Source organism: Thamnophis elegans, chromosome 7 (assembly GCF_009769535.1).
Source record: "Thamnophis elegans isolate rThaEle1 chromosome 7, rThaEle1.pri, whole genome shotgun sequence".
In the NCBI taxonomy this organism is placed as follows: Eukaryota; Metazoa; Chordata; class Lepidosauria; order Squamata; family Colubridae; genus Thamnophis; species Thamnophis elegans.
In genome coordinates, this window is record NC_045547.1 from 23147226 (window position 1) to 23160634 (window position 13409).

Below are 13409 nucleotides of genomic sequence, written 5' to 3' on the forward strand. Positions count from 1 at the left end.
TGCTTTGAAACTCATTGAATTTGGTACTCAACACATTTTGACATGAACATTTTGTCCTGATACTCATCGTTTTTTTGGTACTCAATACAAGCTAGAATCTATTGGTGTTGGTTACCTAGCAACTCACACCTTAAGGGGGAAAATTGTTTGGTACTCATCATTTTTGGTACTCCTTGCACCTCTTGGAACCAATTAAGGATGAGTACCAAGGTACCACTTTATGTGCCTGGTAAATTATTCATTTTTGTCAAAATTATTGCAGAGCGAAGATCTGGAAGAATCCAATTGCTTTTCAAAGGTTCTGGATTCTGTTGTTGTTGGCAGAATCTTAGATATTTTTATAGTTTCCCCATGCCTAGACTCAAGGCCTGGCATAGTGTATCAGTTCGTACCTTTTCTGTTCCTAAAAAATCCAGTTTACTTTTAATCAGAGGTGGGTTTTTACCGGTTCACACCGGTTTGAGCGAACTGATAGTGGTAACTTGGCCTGGGTCACACCCAGCATGGCCACGCCCCCGAACTGGTTCCCCAGTTTCTTCTGCAGTTGCCAGCATGTTTCTGCACATGCGCAGAACAATTGACAGTCAACAGTGCATGCACGAGCAACACACAGTTTGCGCATGAAGCGAACCCATACCAAGCGGTACAGGAACCCATCCCTGCTTATAATATTACCTGACTTTTTGTTACTGCTCTCCTGGAAATAGCTGTATGAGAAATCAGAACAAGAGAACCTGCATTTACAAGTTATACAGTATAATACAGTTAAAAATGGTTTTATTTCAGGAGACTGGAGCTAGTGATTTGCATATTGAGAGTGAGGAATGCTTATGTCTTCTAGCAATAGCAATAGCAATAGCAGTTAGACTTATATACCGCTTCCTAGGGCTTTCAGCCCTCTCTAAGCGGTTTACAGAGTCAGCATATCACCCCCACAGTCTGGGTCCTCATTTCACCCACCTCGGAAGGATGGAAGGCTGAGTCAACCTTGAGCCGGTGAGATTAGAACCACTGAACTGCAGATAACAGTCAGCTGAAGTGGCCTGCAGTACTGCACCCTAACCACTGCGCCACCTAGGCTCTTAGCAGCCCTTGGAACGGGACATAATTTTGTGCAGATCTGAACATCCATATTTCAGTCAGTCACTTGAATTTGTTTCTAGTAAATGTTTATATGCCACATAATATTACCTTGATCTTGGATCATAGAAACCTGGTCAAAAGTGGAAAACCCACATTAATGGTCTTGAGCTATGCTCCCTGTCTGCTTATAGTGTTATAGTCAGAGATTTCAACATAAGATTAAGCCTGAACAATATTCCAAATTCTGCCATCTTAGAGATTCAGCTCCTTAGTCAAGATCACACCTGGAAAAACAACACGTCTCTGGTGATTGGAAAGGCCCAACAGAGACTTCATTTCCTTAGAGTCCTGTGAAAAAATCAGGTGGAACAATGGCTGATGACCTCTTTCTATCGGTCTAGCATAGAAAGTGTCCTCACATATTGTATTACAGTATGGTATGCTGGTTTAACAGCTATGGACACGAAGGCACTACAGAGAGTGATCAATTCGGCACAAGAAACCATTGGTTGCCCTCTAACACTACTGGATGACATCGCTAGGTCTCGCTGCTTTAGCAGAGTAAGGAAGATACTCAGAGATGATTCACACCCTGGTCAGTGTCTCTTTGCACTTCTACCATCAGGCAGAAGACATCAAAGTATAGCCAGCCGAACAAACAGGTTTAAAGATAGTTTCTATCCTTGAGCTGTGAGACTTTTAAATACAACCACAATCACTCCATGCACACGCTAGTTTTTTTTCTTTTTCTTTCTTTTTTCGTTTCTGTTACAATTTTGTACCAGTGAGGTTAAAACCAATTTCGTTGTATTTAAGTACAATGACAATAAAGATTATACTTATACTTTGCTAGTCAAGAGAAACTAAGAATAGTGTTGAAGATGCCTGTATATAATACAACTCTTTCCAGAATTAGATCTACAGATCTTACATACCCAATGACTGTCTGACAGAAGCTTCACCCTGGGTGAGCATAGAGCCCTCCTTTATCAATTATAGCTAGTCCTTGACTTACAACGATTCATTTAATGATCATTCAAAGTTACAACGGCTGTGAAAAAAGTGACTGCTGTGACTATTTTTCAAACTTATGACTGTTGCGGCATCCCATCCCTATGATCCCATGATCAGAATTTATATGCTTGGGAACTGACTCACCTTTATGGTTGTTGTGTCCTGGAGTCATGTGATCACCTTTTGTGATTTTCTGATAAGCAAAGTCAATGGGAAAACCAGATCCACGTCGCATGTTACTTATTTAACAACTGCAGATTCCCTTAACAACTTTGGCATGAATGGTCGCAAAATGGGCAAAATTCTCTTAACAAATGTTTCACTTAGCAACAGAAATGTTGGGCTCAATTGTGGTTGTAAGTCACGGATTACAAATATACATTGCAATTTCTAGAAGTCTATTTCTCTTTGTTTAAATTTCAGCAGTCTGAGCCATTTTCTTCTTGCACACTGCACATTATTATTCACTACTATAGCTCGTATCATCTTTTTTTTTTTTTGCCCAGTATATAAAACAGACTGGTGTATATTGAGTTGTCAACTGTGAAATATGTGAGCATATGGAGTACCAAAGGGCTGGATGCTTGAGTGTGTGACAGACAACATACGAGCACAATTCTCTTATGAATCTTTGAGAAGTCAGATAGTTTTATTGAGACTGTAACCATATCTCAAATAACTAACAAGGGATACCTCTATGCTGTTTCTAAAAGGTGGAAGAGTTGGTGGCTCATTTTACTCATTCTAATGCGAATAATATTAATGGCACAATAGGGCAGATGCTTCCATCTGCTTCTCATGTGTCTCAATGTATTCAGATCAAAATTCATTCATCCTATTGACATCTCAAAATGGTTGAAGTTATATCTGGAAGCACTTGTTTTACATTTGCAAAGGGGATCGCAATGCTAGCATATGATCTTGCATAATAATTAAGATGTCTAATTATGCTGAAACATCATGTCCTTTTAATTATGCAATTAAGACATCAAATTATATAATTAAGACATGCAATTATATGATGAAAAAGTGTTATGAAATTTTCTGCTGCTTGGTTGAAATTGCATTGAAACGTTCTTTAAAAATATCACATTTTGGAGCCATCATGAATTTTCTGTGCTTCTGCCTGAGTTAAGAGCATACGAAGCAAAAGAAAGTACATATCCAGAACTCATCAAGGAAAAATTGTATGTTATGTTCCTTCTGCACACGTGATTAAGAGATTTCGTTTGGGGAATTGAGCTGTGATACCTGGAGATATCAAATCAATTTAAAGTTGGTCAATTTCAGAATTGCAACTTGCACCATATTGTTACTTTTTGTAATATTTCTATTTTTTAAAAAAACAGGAGGAATGTGACATCTTTTAAGGCAGACCATTAGAAAAGTCCTTCTTTTATATACAACTTACATGTTTTTTTTGTTTCAATTTGTCCAAAAATTATCTTTTCAAAATATTTATCTGCCCATTTTTAAATAAAAAAATTAATAAAGTAGTGCTGCATTTTCCTTCCTGCATTATATAATATCATCCATTTTGCCAAATAAGGCCACTTGTAGCTTTGGTGAAACATTTCTCCCAGATTTTGCCACATATTACTGTTGACTGGTAAATTTGAAACAGAAACAGAGTGATTCATAATCCATTGCATCCTGATTTATGGAAAAGTAACATTTCTGTCATTGTCAACTGGAAGACCAAAAGAAAGAAGTGTGGTAAACAGAGGCTAATATCACATGTGCTATCCCATAATAAGGCTTATAAACCATGGTTTATATCTACCATTTTGGATGTATTGATCTCTACAACATGTTTAAGACAAATAATGTGTAAAATCATATGTATCCCTAGCTTCAGTAAAATAACAAAATTATCCCTGATGAGTTTGCTCTTTAGGATACTAACATTGACTGATATTTTCTGTCATCAGGATACATATTTAGCTAGGATCTACTAAGCCGTTTCTTAAAGTTCAAAAGTACTACTGCTTACACATGTTCTGTAATATAAAAACGTCTTGAAATCCAGTTGATGGGGATTTGCAAGCACTACAACCTGCCTTATTCAACACTTATTCATCCGCTAATGCAAAATTCCATATTTCATCTTCCAACTATGTTTTAATTTGGATTACTATCTGAGCAGTAGTGGTAGTCAAAGCAGATCTGGTGCAGCTGTACAACGTTGAATGTTGCATGTAGCTGATCTAGTTCTGCAGAGCTTGCGGGATATGAAGATGAGGAGGAGGAGGATGCAAAGAAAGAGAAGTTGGAGTTCACTGGTGGATTGATTATTGATTAAATAATTGATTGCTGATTGATTAACCCCTCAAATTTGCATCTATTGTATTTAATAGCAATTTAATTTCTGTGTTTAATTTCTGTCACATTAAATTTCTTGGCAATTTCTTGGTGACCTTCACATGGTATCTATACAGTGGTGGGTTTCAAAAATTGTTCGAACCTACTCTGTGGGTGTGGCCTCCTTTGTGGGAGTGGCTTGCCGCCCATGTGACCGGATATGAAGATGCCGACGACACTTGTCAGAACCACCTTAAATTACCTCACACACAGCACTGGCATGCATAAGAATATGATGTAAACTTGTTTTTTAAAAGACATCTTTGGTTTGCATTAAAACAACTTCAACATACACAATGTTCTGATTGCACCACAAACGCAGTAGTCATCCTCACCTTTCACAGAGGCACTGAGTTTTATAAATATGAGCATGATAGTGTAGAATAATCATATCCAAGGACCAGTGGTGGGTTTCAAAAATTTTTGGAACCTCTTCTGCAGGTGTGGCCTGCTTTCCGGGTCCCCTGATGGAACCTCTTCTAACCGGTTCGGTAGATTTGATGAACCAGTTCTACCGAATAGGTGCGAACTGGTAGGAACCCACCTCTGTATCTATAGTACCCTACCCAAAGCTTGTAGGGCTACCAGCAGCTTTGAAGTCTTTGGCTGACCTATTATTTCTTACACCTGTTGAATAGTTTTCTGATAATGTGAACTAACAAAAAGAGTTGTAGAGCAATAACTCCATTCTATGAGAAAACTACTAGAAGAATCTGAAACTTAGCAATGATGGGAAAACCATCACCATCTGACTGGTGTATCAGACATCACTTGTTTCTGCTTCCTCACAAAATTGAAGAAAAATAATCGTATGAAAGTATTTATAGGAAATGACAGTCCATTTTTGGCCTTCATTGTTGTGATCATGAACACCCAGAAATTATAGAAATTCTGCCTTTGATAAAAAGAAAGGTGTTTTTTTTCCTTCAGAGTGGAGGGCAGAGAAAAGCTAAATATTAAAAGATATGCAAGCTTTCTTTCAGGCCTAGCTATGTCCTCCCACAAAAAGGCTTACCCTTTGTAAAAAAGAAAAAGAAAAAAACAACCATAAGGAACCATCCTTGAAATCCCATTTTCACTGCAAATCACCTCCTTGCTCACTCTGTGTGTGTGTGTGTCCTGTCACAGAATAGATCTTGTTCTCCCACCAGATTGCCTGTCTCTGCTTTAATGGTACCAGGAAAAACGTTATATTATATAAAACAGAATTTCCTATGATACCATGAAGGAAAAAGAGTAGTGAATTTTCCCCATTACTGTCTCCTGAGGTGTCTTTGCCAGCAATAGATAGAAATATTGGAAAGCAAGCAAACAATTCCATAAATAAACATCAGATCTTGTTGAGTCGTATTGAAGGCATCTAAAATGATGTTCTCTGTGTAGCATTCTCCAGCTGTGCTAGACGATAATTTCCATAAATCTACAGCTTGCGTGGCCCGCAAAGGCCATAATCAGAAATATTCAGCAGACACCAGATGGCTGATCTAGTAGGATCAATAGGATTGAATCTCACAATGTTGTATGATAGAAAGTATCCATCAAGGCCATTATTAGTATTGGGGCAATCTAAGACTACTGAAGTCTGTGAATCTGATTTTATTTCATATATCTAGAGCAAGGCTGTTAAACTTCCAGTCCACTGTCTGGATGCGTCACACACTGGCAAACACCCACACCCAATTTAGGGAAAAGGAAAAAAATCCAGATATGTCATGTGATGTTGTTGTGATGTTGTTATGACATGAGTTTGACACCCCTGATCTAGAACTTGAATCAACGCCTTTCTGAAGTAAAGCGATAACAAATTTGAGAATAAAAATGGAATGAAAGGTTCCTATCCCATCTTGCACTGCAAGTGGCTGTGGGTATTTGTTATGATTGCTGTGCCATTTCACAGCTATCCTCTCACCTGAATTCTGAGCCTTATTCTCCAACTCTGAAAACTCTGTGAAAACTTTTTCACTTTTTTTTAAAATCCAGGCACATCACCTCCTCGTTCTCCAGGCTTGCTAAAGTGGGAGTCCGTCATCCTCCACCTTTGCCTTTCATTGGAAATCTGCTATATTTTCATAAGGTAAGAAATCTTTCGAATGATAGCAATTTGGACACCTTTGTCCCATCAGCACGTTCCATTTGGTCAGGCAGGAAAGGTATGTTGGAGACCCTGTGAGTTAAAGAATTCCAACGGGTAGGATCTAGGAAAAGATCCTTCTCTGCTGTCACCCGCACCCTAGGGAATATTCTTCCCTTGGAGGTGAGACAGGCCCCCACTCTTTTGGACTTCTAAAACGGAGTTAAGACCTTTGGCCTCATGCGAGGAGCCCAAGGGAGCATGAAGCCCTGGGGCTGGTTAATCTTCTGAAACCTCTCCCTTTGCTTTTTAAGTAATTTTAATTTCTCATCTTACAGTAAAAAAAACATTTTAGCCCCCGTCCCTGAGGATAGTACAGAAATGTAGTAATGAATGAATGAATGAATTTATACATTACAAAGGAAACCCTATTTATCCTGACTTTTAACCATCTTATAGTTTACATTGATTACCTACAAGTAAACTAGACTGAAAAACTTGCTGGAATGTCAGAATTTCAATGAGGTTATTCTAATTTCTGAATTGTAGAGGTGCGTATCTATAATCTGTTGTTCCAATGGCTTTCACAGGAAGAGATAATTCAACAAGATATCTACTTCCCTGCCTTCCCTTTTATTTCTCTTAGCATCAGTGCTCTTGTGCTTATTTGGTGACAGTGCTTTATATCCATTCTTATTCATGCTTCATTAATTCACACCAAGACACTAATCCTGTGTCTCAAACATACAGCTAAAATAAATGGATTCTGTTCAGGCTAATGTATTACACTTGTTGAAGTTGTGCAAAATGGCTCAACCCATGTAAAGATATATGTACATAGGTTCTATTTAAACTTTGAAGTGAATACACGTAGAGATAAGGAATGGGAATATGTACAGCCTCTCTCCTCAACCCTGCAACCAGCATTAACTTCTAAGTAGTATTGCTTAAAGCTTCCCCAGCAGTTAATTTTACACAAGTGCTAATCAAAAGTGCACAAAACAGATGAAGTGGTTGGTTTACATTTAGAATGCCAGCATTTGGGGAAGAAGCTTGCAAATCAGATAAACATAAAAGGGCAGTAGGATGTCTCCTCAGGTTTGCAATTCAGATGGGCCCCAAATTCAACACCACCCCTTAAACCAGAGATTCTGTCCTTTCCTACTTCTAGTTATTTATTTAAATCATCTCAACAAACATTGGATCATGTCATACAGCCTCAGAAAACCATAGTTTAACCACTGAGCCCCAGAAATAATCTTGGGAATGCTACCAAATGGATGTACTTGAAAAGTGAATGGGACTTATGGTGGCGATGGGGGCACGTGGTTTGAATTTGTGCTCTGCTTCGTTGCAACGGATGAGTAAAATTATAATACTGTAGAAATATTGGCTGTAATAATTTTGGCTTATCAGCAGATCTCCATAAGCTTTTATTTCTTCCTCTATAAGCCTCCCCTCCGTCCTGTCCTCCTTTTCATTTTATTAGCCAAGCTGTTGACAGGGTGCGTGCAGCTTCCCTGCCTTGAATTTTAATGGAGACATCACTTTCTTGAGCTTTTCTCAGAGTGGACAGGATATTCTTTGTTTGCTCTGTTTATTCCTGTCTGGCCTATTTGTAACTCCTGGACTGCTCTGCCTGAGTGGCCCATTTTGGTTGAATGGAAGATGGGAGCTGGTGGGGGCAGGGATGTGGGAGCTTTGTTGAGCTTTTGGTTCTGGCTGGGCTGAGCTATTTTATAGCTGCTGGGAGGATGAGGGGGCAGGGAAAAGAAAGAGAAGACATTACCCATTCTCTTTCCCACATTAAACTCCCTTTGATAAGCAAGACCAACAAACACAGAATAGGACAGAGTTGCGGAAATAAAACACTGGCCTACTTTACAAACTACATTACCAGTGCTTATATCTTGGAGAGGAGAAGTTTGTACCAACAGTGTTGGACAGTGAAGAAGTAAATAGAATGGAACTGTATTTTCTAGCTATCTGCCTGATATTTACATTGAAGAAAAACAAATCCTAATGTTTTCTTTTCTTCCCCTCCCAAATTTGGATACGGACGGGTAAGCTCTAAAGTAGGTTTCTCTGCTGTGACATCAAAATGGAATTCAAAGCAGAGAATTGTAGGAGCTGCAGTCACAACATGCCCCCTTGAGCATTGCTGTCTCTGTCTCTCTCTCTCTGTCTCTCTATGTGATTCTCTCTCTGTGTCTGTCTGTCTCTCTTTCTCTCTCTCTCTCTCTGTCTCTCTGTCTCTGTCTGTCTATCTCTCTGTCTGTCTCTCTCTCTGAATATGTCTCCATTATCGTTTCAGTCAGTTTGGTTTGAAGATGAATGCTAGTCTACCATTACAATGTAAAACAAATCTTAATTCTTCAGCATTTCTATATAGCAGCATTTCTATGCCCAGGAAGACTTTATTTCTTAAGGCACATTCAACTGGTCATCTGCAAAATCATTTTAATTAGCTAAAAATAATATGAGTTCTGTGAAGTTAAAAATTCCTGGGTGAAATATGATTTTCAAGGTAAGGAGATATCAGGTAATCCTAAAAGTTGAACTCAGAACATTCTCTCTAAATCGTTTATTTCCCATGAGGTAAAATGCATTTAATTACCCAATTAATTTATTGTAAGTCTGATTCTGTCAAACATTCCACCAGATTTCTTTTGTTTCTGGTCACATGGATTTTACAAGCTGTTGATCACAGTTCTGCACCCTCATCCAGAGCTTCTGGAAGAGTATCATGTGTTCTCTTTGCCTCCTACAGTATTAGAGGCCTCTGGCTGCCAGTACTGTCAGATTCAATTGATAAACAATTCAACTTCCCCTCTGATTTTTGTCATGGTCAAACTTCACAGAGCCCTGTTACCCATCAGGAAGTTAATGAAGTATGTAACAGAAATATCCTTCCAAGGAAGCACCATGTTGCTCTTTGGAAATGGGAACCAGGATGACAACTCTATGCTAATACCTCCCAGTGGTGTAATAGTAATGGTTTAATTTAGTCATCATTAGGAGGACAATTTCTTCTTGCAAAATGGTTTCTTACAACCTTTTGGGCAGCAGGAGAGGTTTTTCCGTGGACTGGAGGAGATGTGGTTTTGCATGCTGCCTGTATCCCACAGATAGGACTTCACTTGTTTGCATGGGTGGCCCCGGTCCACAGACCAGATGTTGGTGACGACTGTATTAGAATATTTAACACATTGTTTCTCATCCATACTGAGGACAGAGTATTCCTGAGATGAGCTTTCTGAGTTTTGTGTCAATTTTTTGGAGATATCTCTTAACAATTTTTGGAAAATATATTTACTTGCATACATATCGGCTCTCCACTCACGTAAAGTAGGGAGTGTCCCTAACAGTATAAGAACATGTATTTTCTTAACATGGATGTTATTATGCTTTAATATTAATGTGTGTATATATATATGTATATATGTATATATACATATATATATATATGTGTGTGTGTGCACGTGTGTGTGTGTGTGTGTGTGTATATATATATATATATATATATATATATATATATATATATATATATATATATATATGTTTTTTTTATTTGTGCTGATAAACACAAATATAACAAAGGCAACAGTAAAAATATTGGGTTTCTGTCGTGATGGACTCTTGTGATGAGCCGATTGACAGATGTTGGAAGCAGTTAGCTTCCTCCCATAATTGGGGCTTACCAGGGCTTGTGACACTAATATATATATATATATATATATATATATATATATATATATATATATATATATATATATATATATATATATATATATATATATATATATATATATATATATATATCAGCACAAATACAACACACACACACACACAAACATAATATTTCTAAATATATTGTAAATGGTGATGTCTATTGCTGGTCTAGGACCATAATAAAGATATTCTATTCTAGCTTTCTGAATTTTGAAAGCAGATTGTGACCCTCATCTGGAGTTTTCTTTATTGTATCTTTAAATATCTGATGACACTTATAATTAACAAATGCATTCATGTTACAAACCATTCTCTCTCCCCCCCCCCCCCCAAATGAGCTGCAGATTTCATTGGAGTAATATTTGGTCTGAAATTTGTATTTCAACTTTTCCATCTTTTGTTTTTTGACACCTACCTTGATTACTAGATAAGTCTGAATTGGTATTATTTTCATTAACCCTAATTCAGCTGTCTAACTAACCAAGGGTGCACTTTTCCCCACAGATGGACCAAAATTGTAAAATCTTACTTGGCTCACAATAGTGTAAGGGAGATATGGCCTGTAGTAATTGGAATCAGAGCTATCCCCAAGTTATGGTGGTTCCCTGAGTAATATTGACTTAATGATCCAATTTCTTCTTTGTCTTGAGTTGCCAGTAAATCCATTTGTTTGATCTTCGCCTTTAGGTCCAATTTGTACATTCTGTAAGGAAGGTAAGCAGAGATTACTGTTTATCTTTGCTCTTATTGATGCCAGTTCCCATGACTTAACAGGTAGCAAAGAGGTGCACAAGTTGTCATTGATTTTTTTCTTTGGTTTATGCTGCATCACTGAGTGTCTTATTGTTGATCTCACACAACAACAGGATAGACAGGGTGCCCTCCATGTATATGTGTTTTGGGTTACAGTTACCAATAGCAATAGCACTTAGACTTATATACCACTTTACAGCCCTCCTTAAGTCGTTTAGAGAGTCAGCCTATTGCACCCAACAATCTAGGTTCTCATTTTAACCATGGATGGAAGGCTGAGTCAACCTTGAGCCTGGTGAGATTTGAATTGCCAAATTGCAGGCAGCCAGCAGGCAGCAGAAGTAGTCTGCAATACTGTACTCTAACCACTGCGCCACCACTGCTCACAGTTCCTCTAACTCTTAGGCTGGCTATTGCTATCTGTTTTGGCTATCAGCCTGATCTCTTGCTAAGGTATAAAAATACCTTACTGTTAATGTCACCTAGCTTTTGAATTTTCCATTGATGACTTTCTATAGCAGCATGATGGGGTATGTTTACCAGAGGTGGGTTCCTACCAGTTCGCATCTATTCGGTAGAACTGGTTCGTCAAATCTACCGAACCGGTTAGAAGAGGTTCCACCAGTGGACCCGGAAAGCAGGCCACACCTACAGAAGAGGTTCCAAATTTTTTTGAAACCCACCACTGGTCCTTGGATATGATTATTCTACACTATCATGCTCATATTTATAAAACTCAGTGCCTCTGTGAAAGGTAAGGATGACTTCTGCATTTGTGGTGCAATCAGAACATTGTGTGTGTTGAAGTTGTTTTAACACAAAAAAAGATGCCTTTTAAAAAACAAGTTTACATCATATTCTTATGCATGCCAGTGCTGTGTGTGAGGTGATTTAAGGTGGTTCTGACAAGTGTCGTCGGCATCTTCATATCCGGTCAAATGGGCGGCAAGCCACTCCCATCCGGTCACATGGGTGGCAAGCCACTCCCACAAAGGAGGCCACACCCACAGAGTAGGTTTGAACAATTTTTGAAACCCACCACTGATGTTTACGTGATCTGAGCAGTCTGGATCATCACTACTGAATCTTTAGCCCAGGTTGTGATATTGATAGGAAGAAAAGGTTGGTACAAGAAAGACAGGGTAGACATGCCATTAGCTATCCATCAGCAGTTTAGCCTGAGTATGTTGTCTGCCTACTGGATTTCTGCTAGCTGCAAAACACATTGAATAGCTGTGGGACTCCATCCAACATATTGTTATGTCAACAGGGTTTTATATCACTTCATCAATAACTCCTGTGGCTTTCTGCTGCAGAAAGGCTCAGCGGCACAGACTGAGGACTGACTCTTGGAGAGATTTGGAAATGATAGGGATGAGCGGTGGAATGGAATCTGGTAGAAAAATGCATAATGAACTGGAATCCTAAACAGCCACCTTTGACTCTTTAACCTTTTATTAAGCAGGTGACTGATTAATCCTTTATATATCTTTTGTGTCTACTCATTTAAAGTGAGAATTGCCTGAAAAATACAGTAGGGTGTTGTTGTTTTTTTAATCAGTTAACTGGAAAGGAGTTGTAAGCAAGTGTGATAAAAGAGGAAGTATTGCTGATGTCCCTAGAGATCAGAAAGTGTAGCTATGTGAAGTTGCCCCAAAATAGGAAAGGACGTCGGGCCAGGAAAAAGCATGAACAGAAAATGGTCTCATGTCAAAAGTTAATTAATGGTGTCCCCATGCCCAGTGATACACATGAAGCAGTTCAGCCTATCAAGACAGCCTGGCATTAGACAATATAGTGAAATAGAATAATGGTCACATGATTCCTCAAGAGGGAGAATTATCAGAAGTTAAATCTTATCTTGAACAGTCTCTATTCCCTTCTTTGGTCATTATTGTACAGCTTAGAAAATTGCTGCTTTATTCATAGCCTCCCCACCTGATTCCTGCTGCCTCTGAGTTGTTTTGATCATGCTTCTGAAATTTCATTAGGGCCAAAAGACCTTTTATTAAAAAAAAATGGACAACTTAAAAAATAAATCCCACAAAACAAATTCCCAAGGAGCAATTGTACAGCCAAGATTGCTGTCAACCTTGATTTGCTATGGAGATCAGTCTTTATCTGTCAGCCAATAAATTTAGTTGAGACTTAACTTTATTAGTGATATCTAAACGCGTTATGCATATGCTCTCCAGCATATGGGTAAATAGGTATCAATTTATTTTCATTAGGGTTTTTATGACAGGTGCTATTGAGTTAGGGGCTTCTGGCTTTGCTGGGGTTGTCATTACTAGGCTGGCTTTGTACAACCGGAAGTTCCATTTCTTAGAATATTAAGACTTGCCCTGCAGAGATCTTTCTTAAACTGCCTTCGGCTAATGGTTGTCTACAAATT

General features: G+C 38.4%; 1 protein-coding gene across 1 annotated transcript in view; it reads left to right on the plus strand.

The window, feature by feature from the left end:
• The window catches only part of TBXAS1 (thromboxane A synthase 1), a 287914-nt gene that overhangs the window by 77996 nt on the left and 196509 nt on the right, over window positions 1-13409 (plus strand). The window contains exon 3 of the mRNA XM_032220502.1: window positions 6439-6532. Within this exon, the coding sequence (XP_032076393.1) occupies window positions 6439-6532 (94 nt within the window). The remainder of the gene's footprint in view (window positions 1-6438; window positions 6533-13409) is intronic.